The following is a 13838-nucleotide window of genomic DNA, read 5'->3' on the forward strand; positions in this document are numbered from 1 at the left end:
TGCCAAATAGTTTTCAGCTACTTCCAAGCCAAAATCCACAGAAAGGTTGCCCCGCAGCCTCCTCCTTCTGATCTCCTGCTCCTCCCCCAGTAACGCCTGGCTGTGTCCTCCCCTGGTCCCAAACTGTCTGCAAATAAATGTCCAAGCAGTGGCAGCAGCACCAGGCGCTGACAGAGCAGCCTCGGCCAGCAGGGAGCAAAGGTCGGGGCGATAACACTGGCACTTGGTGCCCAACCCTCCCGTGCTGTGCCCCTGCTCCAGGCCAGCTCTCGCCTCACACCTGCCCTGGTCGCTGACACCAAAGATAGCCAGGCAATAAAAAGGTTACATAACCAGGGTTAATTAACAACAAGTGGTTAAATGCTGAAGGGTTCATGTCCGCATTCCCTGTTGTAACCCGCTACTCACGCTCACGTTTCTGTGGGGTTTGGTGCAAGCTCTGCACACCCGTGCCTCTGCCCCTGCCTCCTGGCTCAGGGCACACACAAGAACCATGCTCGTGTCCCGTGCCAGGTACAAGTGCACCTCCCATCACCTCCCATCAGTCTGAATTCAGCGAGTTCTGACCCCGCAGCAGAGCCAGAGCTGCTCTTTTGGGGTGCGAGCCCATCGCCCCTCCAGCCGGAGAGGTGTGGGAGCCCCAGCCTCTCCCAAATACCTACGCAGGAAGGAGGACCCAGCCAGGCTGCTCACTTTCCGCACGTCGCTATCTGAAATGAGAGTTGAAGGTGCATGAGTCGCAGAGGAAGTGTCCCATGTGCCATCCTGCCCTGTAGCCACGTCCAGCTCCATCTCCCAGCCACGGAAGCGAGGGCAGGGCTGGAGGGGGCCTGCAGAGCCCTTACCCGAGGAGACGATGGCCATGATGGCAGGGACGCCGTAGTAGGTGAATGCCCCGTTCTCAAACCGCAGCCCTTCCTTGCCAACCTCCACCTCTACTTTTCCCTGGAAGGAGGAGAGAAACCTGCTCAGACGGGGCCCCCCACGCCCCTGCCCACTGCCCCACTGTGGGGTCCCTGCCACCCTACAAGAAGACAGGAATTTCTGCATCCTTTACAAACCCCAGAGCCAGCCCTGCTGCAGAAGCAGCCAAGAGCAAGGCGAGATGGGCCACCCCGTGCCACCACGCAGCAGGGGGCTCCCCAGCCCCTCTGACCCAGCACCTGCAGGATGAGAACGAAGTAGTCGACGGGGCGGTTGCGCTGGTAGAGGTAATGCTCGGCAGCCTTCTTGTTCTTACGGTCGTACTTGAGCTCCTGGATGACGTTGGGGTGCTTGAGGAGCCGCAGCAGGATCTTCTCAGAGAGGTAGGGGGACTTGAAGGGCTCCACTTCTACAGGGGAGGCACCACAGGCTGGCTCAGCGGGGCCAGGACTTTGTGGGGTGCCAGGAACTTGCCACCCCCAGAGCTGAGCAGCCCCCTCCCCACAGCACCAGCACCCCCCTGCACAGGGGAGCCAGACACAGACCGTGCTGGCAGGGCAGAGAGAAGCCTGGGGTGGACCAGGCAAGCAGAAATTGCTGCTGGTGGTGGGAAGCTCAAACGAGGACCAGCTCAGGGGTGCCTGGTCCTGCTGCAGGGAGACGCAGGACCCCAAACACCCGCTGCTGCGCATCGTGTCGCACATATCCCCTGGGGCAAGGGTACCTGTCGCCATGAACCGATGCGTAGCCAGAAGGAGCTGGGGGGAGATCTTCACCTTCATCTCGCTGTCTGAGAGCCTGAAGATGGAGAAGTCCTGGGGCTTGCGGCCCCGGTGGGGCACACGCTCCTTTTTGCGGTTGTCCGCTGTGGGCAAAGAGTGGAAGTTACCCCCAGAGGCCGGCAGCACCCACGTGCAGAGCTCGTCTTGCTCATGCTGTGGTGGGGCTGGGGCAGCAGCGGGGTGGACAAATAGTGCTGGGCAACATGGCCCCAGGAGCAGCTCCCTGGTGAAGCACACTTCTGTGTCGGGCATGAGTCTGATGCTGGTCTGTCTCAAGCACTCAAGACTCCCTAGCATTTGACCAGCATCTCTCCATCGTTCTCGTCTTTCCCACTGCCCATTAAGTGCTCTGGGGAAGGACCGCAATTTGCTCTGGCCCATTTCCTTCCCATATATCTGTCTGTGGGCTCCCACCACCGCAGTAGCTGCTCTGGGACACTAACTGTACAGATCCGTCTCATCCAGGATCTCGGACTTGATGATCTCCTCAATGACATCCTCCAGGGTGACAATGCCCATCACCTCGTAGAACGGGTCTCCTTCCCCTTCGTTGTTCACCCGCTGCACGATGGCCAGGTGGGACTTCCCTGCGGTGGGAGAGCAGAGCAGTGAGACCCCCACCCCGGGGGAGAGCACTGAGACCCCCACCCCACGTGAGGTATCCCCAGCACCGTGGGCTGGCAGGACAGGGCTGGGTGGGGGGCACAGCCACACCTTGAAGCAGTTCCCATCACCCAAACCCACCCCGGCTGTGCTAACCCCGGAGAAGAAGAAGAAGAAGAAGAAGCCATCAGCCACTGTCAGGCTGATGCCTTGGGGGTGTCACAGGAGTCTGCCCAGCTCTTCTTTGGGGCTTCTTGCCTTCTTTAATGAGCAAAGCCCCCTGTTTAGCTCTTTGGCAGCCTCTTGTGCGTACGTTGTGCCAGCTGCATCTTGCTTACCCACTGCCTCGCTGGCACGAGACAGCTCTAATTGAGGAAGGAGACAGTGTCCTCCGACAGAAAGGTGAGCGTGTCCTTGGGCTCTACTGGTTTCCCTCGTCCTCCTGGTGTTTTCTCATTCTGTTGTTAATTATCTTTCCTACCAAATTGCCAGGAACAGCTCCCCCACATCTTTCTATCCATCACTGTCTGGACCGATCCGAAAGTTTTTCTTAAAACGCAGGCAAAGCCTCCAGCTCGGCTGAACAGCAGCTGGTTTTAATGCAGAAATGCATATGTTTGTTTGCAGCTTTCAGCTCGGCTCCTGCCGAACTCTTGGGTGAACCATCTGGATGGGGAGGCTGAGCCCTTTTCAAGCAATTGGCTTGCAGCTGAACGTCTTTTCCAAACCCTGCCCTGAGAGCACCCCGTTACCTTACACAGACCGGGAGCAGGACCTGCCTTCAGCTGCAGGGATGGTGGCTCCTGCTCAGAAGCCACCGTGTCTCTCAATCACAATTTCAGCTTCCTCGCTTGCCCTCAGTAAGCTGGCAGCTGTGCTGACACATTCTCAGGCTTCTTGCTTTTGGCATACTTTAAACATCACTATCTGCTTTCGTGTGTCCAGCTCTGCTCTCTGTAAGCAGTTTTGACTTGTTCAACTTCTCCCTTCCCTTATTGTCTGTTCTGATTTACGCTCCTGTTCAACAGCTTGACTAGAACCCAACTCCCAAGCCCTGCACAACTCCTGGGTTTCCAGCTCAGATGTCACCTCAGACCTGCCAGCTCTACTTACTGTGGCTCCCGCACATTGCAGCAGTGCGCACAGGTTCTGGACCTCTTCTTTTGCTGAAAACACTAAAAATGTCCTTCATCAGCACCACATCCAACAATTTCCCCTCTGTTTCTTCTCTGTTTCCCTGGCGCTAGCCCTGCACAAAGCTACCCCTCCTATGGGCACTGCAGGGCCCTTGGGAATGCTGAAAACACCCTTTTTCCCCCAAAGATGCAGAGCTGAGCTCCTCAAGCAGCAATGGTTACCTGAAAGGGGAGCACTTCCCTTGTGCCTCTGCATCTGCTTCTCCCATTTACACCTGGGCCAGGGGACAGGACCACTATCTGGGTACAGGAATGCAATGTGGGTGGGCTCCTGCCTACTGCAGAGGTTCCTCCTCACCCGCTGGTGACTTCTGCATCCAGGGCAGCCTGGAGCCCCACCAAACGCATCCTTCTGGGGAACATGCGACCTTCAAACAACCCTGCCCTGGATCCGAGGCGAGCAAACGCTATTTCTCAGACGAAGATCAGCACTATACATTTCTCACAGAAAAAAGCTTGGGCATTTTCCACAGTATAAATTCCCTCCTCCTCATACCAAGCTTTTATTGCAAGATTTCAGAGAGCAGCTCGCTGCCTCCCACGCCTACAGAATTAGAAATGAGAACATAACATCACCGCAAGTAGCACTGTTGTTCTTCCCATAAAGCTGGAGATGCATTTTACAAAACAAATCAATAGCCTCAGGGCACTGAGAATTCGGTACGTTCTGCTGGCCAGGCTATTTCCCTCACCTCACACAAGGGTTTGTGCACGTTGTCTGTGTGGCGGGTAATAAAGCAACTCGACTCAAGACTTAAAAAGCAAAAAGAAGCAGAGTTGGCTGCAGCACAGCAGCAACAGCTACGTTTCATCTCAGCAAAGTCCAACTTTCGAAAATGACTCCTTTGCCAAAACCCACTCCCAAACACTGGGGCCATCTGGTCTCCTCCAAGTCCGCGGGTGAGCGAGGAGAGGGGAAAAGTTATTTCTTTTGGCTAAAAGCTTGTTGTTAATGACATTTACATGCAACCCAAAACCACCAAACCCTTACAAAAAGCTTAGGTGCTACTTAAAGGCAGTCAGAGAGTAATGGAGGCAATTCTTTTTTTGGCCAAACACCTACATCGACACTGTAATTACTCTAGGGCGGCCACAGAGAAATGCGATCCCAACCCCATGCTCACAGAGCAGCAAATCAGATTATTTAGAAATAACCTGGCACCACCGTGCTGGGAGGAGACCCAGGGCTTCACCACACTGGGGGCAGAGCCAGGAGGGCTGTTAGAGTGCTCAAGGGTTCTTTATTTTCACAGAAAATAAACACTCAGAGCCACGCTATAAACCCTCTGGTTTAGGTTTCCCGGCTAACACCCACACTAGAAGCAGAGCAGGTACCCAGAAGTGGAAAGTGGCTGCAACTCATGTGGCTGCTCCTGCCCCACAAGGAGAGCACTGGTCTCAGCCCCTGCCTTGCCAGCTGATGCTGGTATCACAAAAATGACCCACACCTCCCTCCCAGCCAGACGGGAGCACTTCTCACTGCTTCCAGCTGCACCCACCTTGCCTCTGATTCCCCCCCGAGGGACCCGATATCACTTTCTAACTGCTGCCCCCACACCTGCCAGGTTCTGCATCTCCTCCCATCGCTCTTTTAAAAGGCCTTTCAGGAGGGCAGCAAGGTGTGCCAGCACTCTGGCTGGGGGTGCTGCTACATGTGGGGGTGTTTGCCTGGCTGTGGGCTGCTGTGGAGCAGGTATGAGGGCAGAAGTTGGGTAATGTTTTGAGGTGGAAGATGTGTCTGAGAGAAGGAGGGTGGTATGGGGATGCAGCTGAGGATGGCAGAGGGTGGCAGTCTCTTCTCCAGCACCACCCTGCAGGTCGGCTGCAGTGGGAGCACAATGAAGAGCAATAAATCACTTAAACAAAACAACAAACTTGATCTAAACCAGCTTTAAGATCTGTAAAACTGATTCCAAAAACTGTGCTTTTGTAATTGTTGCTTGATAGCTCCAGCGAAATGAGTTATAAGGGCGAGCTGTTCCACTGCTAGCAGGCTGTCACATGCAAATTTTACAGGGAGATCACTGCTGCAAGAAAGCACTGGGAAACTCTTGAGAATCAAAGCCTTGGCTTGGCAAATGCTCAAACAAATGGACAATTAACTTTACTTGTCTGAATAGCTCCAGTGGCCTCGGCAGGACTGCTCTCACACAGGAAGTCCATAGGTGATTAAGTGTCTGCTCAGCACGGGATACAACTGTGCTGAATTCTTTATGAGCCACACAAAATCTGCTCTTCTCAAACAACAGCTTCTCTGGAAAGTTAATGCCTCAAAATGCAAAATTACAGAGCTAATATAAAGAGCTGAAAGCTTCCGGAAGGAGCAAGTATCCGAACAGATATATAAAGCTTTTATACCCATTTTTAGGAGCCTTGGGTTTTGCTGGTACCTAAATGACCTTGGGCTCATAGATCCACCTCAAAGCATCCTCCCCAACGGGAGAATACAGTCTGAACACATGGAAATGCCTCTGCTTGTGGGAAAGAAAGTGCTGTTGGCTGCAAATATAGCCCACACTACTTCCTTATCATTTCTTTATGTAGGTGCTCTGCCAGAGGAATGTTGAAGATGCTTCAGTCATGTCTCTTGTTCCACGTGATGAGCGCTCCGAGTACGAAATTTATTTTTGTGAATTTTACTGTGAAGTCTAAAGCTGTTCCAATGAAATCAAGGTACAGGCACAAGCCACAAATAATTTACAGCTACAAAATGGAAAGCAAAAGAATAGTAATTGCTAAGTGAATTGGATTCAAGAAACAACTACAATGCAACTAAAATCTGCTCTCCGTGTGCTTCTCATCAGAGCTCTTCTCTGGGCTGGGGGTGCTGCCAGCAGCTCCGTGCCTCTCTGCAGACTTGTATCTGAACTAACTGGGGACTCTGAGCTGAAAACTTTGAGTGAGAGTGCTCTTGTGTCACCAGGCTCCTGCATTGAGTATAAAGCCACGCGTCTGAGGAGCTGTTCCATGAGGCAACACATGTCTGTACCCAGGCACCAGGGGGATGCCCAGCAGGGCTGCAGGGTGCCTGGCTCTGTGGGGAATCAGCCCTATAAAAGGGGAAAACCACGAATCCTAACCTAATCCAGACTTCCTCAGGGATGAGAATTTCATCTGCTTGCTTCTGTCTTTGTTGGTGTACAAAAGCCTTTCTCAAACTCCGCTGTGGTGCTTTTCCTAATCCTAAGAAAAACTGGGGGAAAGAGGGGACATAAGCTATTTGGAGTAATTGATGGCTTATGGCTGACAACAGATGAGGAGGGTAAGAGGGAGATTAGACCAGACACAGAGTCTCATCTTCCCTCTGCTGTACAAGAGGGCTCTGCCCTCCTGGCTCTCAATCTGCCTGTCCACAAATGCTTTTCTTGCATGTTCCTTGCAGCTAGGGAAGCGTACGAGGGTGTTAAGACTCAAGCTAAAAACCCACGCATTTCCAAAAGGCTGATTGCAAAACTTTTCCATGGTGTCTGTAGCATGGAACACTTCATTCTTTCCCACAGCTCCCAAGAGGCCCAGAGGGCATTGGGCAGCTGGGTGCCTCTCCCGAGGACACAGCTCCCCTCTGGCCCTGCTGGATGCCTCCCCAGGGCAAACTGGTTTCGGGTTTGCTAGGGCGGGGTGTAGCAGCACAGCATTTCACACAATGAGACTTAGCATGGTGTTTTGGGGAAAATTGAAGTAATGTTTCAGGCAGAGACGCAGCGTGAGTCATTGAAACCATCTTTTGTGTATCAGCACCTCACCCACTCCCAGCCTGGCGATCGCTGCTCAGTGCACGTGGATGGGACGGGTCCTGGATGACAACGGGCTCCTCAGCTCGTACAACTGGCTGCAGAGGGCAGGGCTTCATCCCACCAGGATGTCCGAGACAGCAACAGTCCCACTCGCAAAAATCTCCTTCAGGTTGGTTTAAAGCTCAGGCCAGCTTTGTGCTCGTGGTGACTGCGGGCTCGGGAGGAGGGCAGTAAGAAAAGCAGCTGAAATGGGACCGGTCCCCACTCCTGGCAAGCCTGAGCACGGCACCTCTTCCAGCTATGTTCGATTTGTGGAAATCTATTAATAATAGAGGTTGTGGATTGTTTTTTAAGAGCAAAGCCAGACCCTAGGGCAAAATTGTCCTTGACAGAACAGGCTGTTTTCCCTGCTAAGCCAGGAAGCTTGCTTTTGGAGAACTGTCTTTTAGTGTCTTTTAAAAGACACCAAACCACTGAAGAATGATTTGAGTTGCATCTCAGTCTCTGGCCTACTGTAGAAAGATGACTGTAAGAGCAAATTTCCGCCGTTCCTCTGACAAGGGAAGGTTATTTGCTGAAAGGTACCACTTCTGAATATAGAAATCCCCCCAGGAAATGTGCCAGCAGAATCCATAAATGACTTAATAGGCAGAGACCGTGACTTCCCAAAGGCACACAGGGAACAAGGCGGTGCACCTCAGGGAAGTGCTCCCCGTGGAGTTACACCACAGGGCTGGAGGTGCACCATGCATTGCTTTGGTTATCTTCTGGGGGTGGAGGGGAAGCAGACTGCATTGCATTGCCTGCAGCATTTCACACTGAATGTGTGCATAAACCTTTCCTTCTAGTTCAATTCTCCTCAGGTGAAGTTTGTGTTACTGGGACCTCATCTGCCCCTCTACCTTGCCTTACTTTGTTAAATATGGTGCAGCAATTTTCCTGGTGTATGAGGTAACTCCTCCTGGGAGCCTAGAATAAAGCCAGGTACTCTGAGATGACTGAGGAGATCAAGCCAAAACCGCAAGCATTTCCTGCCATCAGCTGGAGCTGCCCCACGCTGCTGTAATGCCATTTTCCAACACAGCTTTAGCAGCTGACCTGTGCTCTCAGGCTGCGAGTTGAAGTCCAAGCTGTTCCTCTCGCAGGCCAGCTCTCCCCTCTGCTGCTGTTTGCAACCTTCTCTGGGTTTGTCCCAGTTCCCACCAGTGCCCCCAGTTTAACCATCCTTCTCCGGGAGACAGGCATCAAAGGATGCCAGGAGCAAGCTTGTGAAAGAGCAGGTGGGAAGGGTTTGGACACATCTCTGCTGTGATGGGGCAAGAGCTCACAGCTGCTCTTGGGCACTGCAACCACACCAGCTCCCCAGGTACTACTGAAGCCCGTGCTGCTGTTTTTATCTGGTTTACACGTTTTTGGAAATTGGATGCTCCAAAGGCCAGAAGTGCCCTTCCCCAGCCCCATGGCAGGGTAATTGCACCTGCCCCAACCCCAGCTCAGGAAAAAGGGGGACTCTGGGACTCTGCTGTGTGTGGGTGAAACTTGAGGCAGACATCAGTGCGTCTGAAGGGAATTGAGCTCAAACACAGTTATCTGTGGGCATACCTAGAAACTAATGCAGGAAAACCTCAAACCCTGTTTGAAGACTGGAAAGGGGGAGAAAACTGGTAATCTTCATAGCTAGGACAGCACAGTGAGAGAAAAATGCATCAGGTAAACAAGGCTAATGCAGCATGATTGCAGAGAGTAGGAGGGGAGAGAGAAAAGGGAAAGCGCTAACGGAGGTGTAAGCAAGAGTCACAAAGTGCTGTATTTAATCATACTCTGACATTTCCAGTAAGAACAAATGTTTGTGTACTATGGCAAGGAGCTCAGGCAGTGAAATTGAATGTTACTTACGCATTATGCAAAAAATGACATTATAGGCACAGTGCATGTGGCAGAACATTAATCACTAGTGAGACGCAGATCCTGAAGTATATACTGCTATCGAGGAAAGAAAGATACAAAATGTGATGGGTATTTTGTATAAACACTGCAATAACCCAAAGAAATAAAGGATACAAAAAGTGTTAATCATGGGAGAAGGAAAAGAAATCTAGAAAGGTCGCTCTAGAAGTTTGTCACGAACCTGGGGACCTGGTTAGCAATGCCCATCATTAGCAGAGACTTTAATTTCCTAGAAAGAGACTGGGCCTTATCAGTGGGAGCAGTTGCTGTCCTGCTGACACCTTGGATGTGTGAAGTGATGAATGCCTTCATTAACCACTCACTGAGCCAACAAGCAAGGAACCTGCTCACTAATTAGAGGTGTCACAGAAGACCTGGCCACGGAAGGCAATCTCGATTGGATCAAGTGAGATATTTTAACACAATTCACATGGACACAGAAAATGAGACAGTGATTAAGATTCTTAATTACAAATGGGAAATCTTTATTTTTGAAATTAAATAGTCAAGTGAACTGGCCTGAGACAGCAGTGGATGTGACTGGAGGCAGCTGGGAGCGAACATCTGTGGTGGAGCAGGAGCTGAAGCAGGAGCCTGTGCTGGGAACTGGGAAATAAAAGTTTAGGAGGGGTTCAGGCCTGGGCTAGGGGTGGACATCTACAAATATGAGGTACTGGGGGTAAACAGGAGGTCTGCAAATAGCGGAAAGATTAATTGGAAGAGAACAGCAACACCCAGGGATAAGAAGATGTGGGGGAAGAACTGGAATTGCTAAACACCAAGCTGAGTTAGGTTGTAAGGCCAAAAGCAAGACTTTTCAGTCATGTGATTTAAAGAAACACAAGGAGAAATGAGATTGGAACAGAAAGAAGTTCTAGGGACAGCTCTACGTGAGTGCTGTAGCAAAATGCCCCAAAAGACCGTGATGGCAAACAGATGTAGGGGAGGAAGAACCCGAAGCAAATTGCTGAGAGTTTAATGGAGCAAGGCTGGAGAAGGCTGGAAAGTCTTCATTTGGGATGAAGGCTAGTACAGGGCAGCGGAAGGCTGGTAGCAAGGCTTGTTAGTGTGCCTGCCACTTGAGGGAGTGACACACACAAAGCATCTTCAGCTAAGAGGAGGAGGGGGAAGGAGGGTAAGCAAAGGGCAGGGAGCTGAGCAACCACAAGTCCATTTATATAGATCTATTGATCCATAGGGTACCAGGCTGTAAAACAAATCTGGAAGGAAAAGTATTTGGATACATCAAAGGAAATCGGATAAAGTGCAGGGGAAGCTGACGAGGAGACTGTGCCCACCTCGTCTGATGTCTTTGGTAACAGCTGACTCTCTAGGCAAGGCAGAGGCAGTGGGGATCTCACATGAACTTCAGTGACATTGTAGCATCATGCAGGAAAACAGAGTTAAGAAAGAACTGCAAGGCACATGAGGAACTGGGAAGAGGAGACACTGCTGGTTGTGTTAAGAGAGGTATTGGGGGGAGGTCCTGTAAATCATCAAGGTCAAACACAGAAAGCAATCGTAATGCTTTTGCTCTCAGCCTTGTTATTAAAAACAGGGGTTTGCTGATTTGCACCACATTGGGAGTCCCCAGTTGTACTGCAGGACAGAGAGGTTGGGTGTTTTGTGCCACACAGAACTCTCCCTGCGATCCTTCTCGGTGCTGGGGACGACTCTGTGCATCTCTGGAGAGGATGCTGACCTGCATGTTTCTGATGATTTTCCCAGTGTGCAGGAAACATCCTATCCCCCAGTGACCCCTAGCTCCAAAAACTAGCATGGGGATGACTCACAGAGAGGCTCCTCTGTATCTGGGATGGACCAGATTGGCCCTTCTCACATGATCGGCTCTGCTTGCAGCAGAGAGGCCACAGGCAGCCGGGGAGCCGAGTGTATCGTGCATTACATAACGCAGGATGTCACTGCTGCAGCCATTTCTTAAAGGTTCACGCACCGTGGTATGACGTACCGAACATCACGCAGCAAAGCGCCTCACAATTCCCAGTGGGGAAAATGCGTGCTGTGTGTATTCTCAAGGTAGGGTTAATGAAACACAACTCTCAGCCTCCGCTGGAGCTGCTGGCAGCTGCTGCATTATTAATAGCATCACAGCTGCAGAGAAAGTAGAGCTTGTTCTAAGGGTTTAGGCTTTTTTTTTCCTCCTTTTAACTACTTGCATGGAAATACTTTCTAGACCTGCTTCTCACTGCTAAGCTGAAAATGTGAGAGCAGAGTAATGAGATGCGATCTCCTGCCACAAAATCCCCCATGCAGACGAGAGCAGTGAGTGCTGCCCTGCCCAGGCAGGGATGCAGGGCAGGCGCTGTGCCCCGTGCCAGCCCTGCTGTGACATCAGGCCCTGCGAGCCAACCTCACCTGTGGGACAGCAGCCTCCGGGGCTGAAGGTTCTGATGGTATCCGTTAACATCTCAGGCATGGGCAGCACTGCAGGCCCTCCATCCGTCCACCCAGGGGCTGGTTCCCCAGGGGACAGCAAGGTCACCACCACAGCAGCGCATGCAGGGCCCGACTCCCCCCAGCATCCCCGGTACCTGCCAGGTCCCACCACGAGGTGATGCAGGGTGGGCCATGGAGGGCTGCTGATCAGGGACCACTGGGGGTGCAGAGGGGGCGCAGGGCTGAGCCTCACCCTTCTTAAACTCCTCGAGCAGCGTGTCGAGGCGCGTGTCGTTGAAGACGCAGTGGAGCGGGCGGCGGTAGAAGCGGGTGACGGTCTGCAGTGGGGTGCAGTCATCGGGGTCGACGAAGGCCAGGTCCTTGACGAAGAGCAGGTCGACGATGTTGTCACGCCGGTCGCCCTCGTAGACGGGGATGCGGGTGTAGCCGGAGCGGAGGATCTCGGAGACGGTGGCAAAGTCGAGCACGGCGTCGGCACGGAGCATGAAGCAGTCGGCCAGCGGCGTCAGCACGTCCTCCACCACCTTGGTGCGCAGCTCCAGCGCGCCCTGCACCATGGCCAACTCCTCCCGCACCAGGTCGCCGTGGGGGCCGGCGGCGCGCAGCGTCTCCAGCAGCCGCTCCCGCGTGGAGAAGACGCTCAGCTCCTGCCGCAGCGCCCAGTCCAGCAGCCGGCTGAGCGGGTAGCAGAGGGGGAAGGCGGCCAGCATCAGCAGCCGGGTGAGGCACAGGGTGCGCGACGCGATGGCCAGCCCGTGCCGCGAGCACACCGAGTAGGGCAGCACCTCGCCGCCCAGGAAGACGGCGGCGGCGCACAGCAGCACCGGCAGCCAGGGCGCTCCCCGCGGCCCTCCGGCCGCCGCCGCCGGCCCTCCGCCGGGCAGCGAGGCGCAGAGCCAGCCGGCCAGCGCCGCGTTGGCCCCGGCCTGGCCCAGCAGCAGCGTGCACAGCAGGTAGGTGCCGCCGCCGCCGCGCACCGCCTGCACCCGCCGCGCCTGCTCCCGCTCGGCGGCCGAGCCGCTGTTGCGCAGGACGCGGAGCTCCAGCGGGTCCAGCGACAGCAGCGAGAGCCGCAGCCCGCTGAACAGCGCCGACAGCCCCAGCAGCAGCAGGGCGCCCAGCGCCCGCAGCCAGCCGGCCTCGGGCAGCGGCAGCAGCCAGGCGCCCAGCGCGGGGGCTGCCGGCCGTACCCGCAGCAAGAAGCCCCCCGCCGCCCCGTGGTGCGCCCAGGCGCGCCCGTCCCAGGCGCACAGCGAGAAGAGCCGCCCGCCCGGCGCCGCCGCCGCCGCCTCGCCCTTGCGGGGCTCCCGCACCCGCACCTCGGCCAGCGCCGAGCCCGCCGCGCCCCCCGAGCGCAGCGGCCCCACCACCTCCACGTCCGAGGCCCAGGCGCTGCGCTCCCGGCACCGCTCCGCCGGGCCCCGCGCCCCCCCCGCCGCCGCCGCCCCCGCCGCCGCCTTGCCCCCCGGCGCCGCCGCCGCCTCCTCGATGAAGACCAGCCGCGGCTCCCGCTCGCCCGCCGGCCCGCGGCTGCCGTTGCCCTCGGGGGGCGGCTGGAAGTAGAGGCGCAGCAAGAAGCGGCTGCCCTCGGCCGCCTGCACCGCGCCGCCCTCCAGGGACACCCGGCCCGGCGCCGTGTCCTCGGGCCGCAGCCCCAGCAGCCAGGCGGCCCCGGCCGGCGGCCGCGGCGACAGCGAGAAGAAGAGCAGCAGCACGGCGCCACGGCTCCGGCCCCAGCCGCCGCCGCGCCCCGGGCCCGCCGCCGCCATGCCGCAGCGCCCGCCGCCGCACCGGGACTGCAGCGGGGAGCCGGCGCGGCACGGCACGGCACGGCACGGCACGGCGCGGCACGGCGCGGCACACGTGGGCCGGGGGGGCGGGCATCCGCCGCGCCACGTGCGACCGGGAGCCGGCGGGAGGAGCCGCGCTGCGCGGAGCCCACGCGTGGCACGGGGAGGGTGGCAGCGGCAGCCCCCCCGCTCAGCCATCCCCGCTGCGGGCGGCCCCTGGCCCGGCTGTACCGGGGATGCCCCGGAGCGCAGCCCCGCTCCCGGAGCCGGGGGAGCCGGCTGGTGCGGGGCTGGGGGCTGGCTGCGCCCCCCCGGCGCTCAGCGGCTCAGTGTCCTCGGGAGAGCACGGTGGCCTTGCCGAGGGATTCGCAGCCGGCATCCCCCTGCGGTCTGCTGAGGCCCGAGCGTCTTGCTTTTCAGCTTTCATCTCTCTTCTTCCTGTGG

At 55.7% G+C, this 13838-nt stretch overlaps 1 protein-coding gene across 5 annotated transcripts in view; it reads right to left on the minus strand.

Moving 5' to 3' along the window:
* The window catches only part of CNNM1 (cyclin and CBS domain divalent metal cation transport mediator 1), a 29877-nt gene that overhangs the window by 5827 nt on the left and 10212 nt on the right, over positions 1-13838 (minus strand). For 3 of the 5 annotated variants that reach the window (XR_011098219.1, XM_068688218.1, XM_068688219.1), the window contains exons 1-6: positions 11837-13638; positions 2150-2293; positions 1649-1789; positions 1164-1333; positions 846-945; positions 663-710 (exon numbers count right to left, since the gene is read on the minus strand). Coding sequence is in view for 4 of the 5 variants with exons in the window: in XM_068688218.1 (XP_068544319.1) it covers positions 663-710; positions 846-945; positions 1164-1333; positions 1649-1789; positions 2150-2293; positions 11837-13592 (2359 nt within the window). In the remaining variant the exon portion in view is untranslated. Of the gene's footprint in view, positions 1-662; positions 711-845; positions 946-1163; positions 1334-1648; positions 1790-2149; positions 2294-11836; positions 13833-13838 lie in introns of those variants that run through there. The other 2 variants (XM_068688217.1, XM_068688216.1) reach the window with 1 other exon arrangement.

This window comes from Anas acuta, chromosome 7 (genome assembly GCF_963932015.1).
Source record: "Anas acuta chromosome 7, bAnaAcu1.1, whole genome shotgun sequence".
Lineage (NCBI taxonomy): Eukaryota > Metazoa > Chordata > Aves > Anseriformes > Anatidae > Anas > Anas acuta.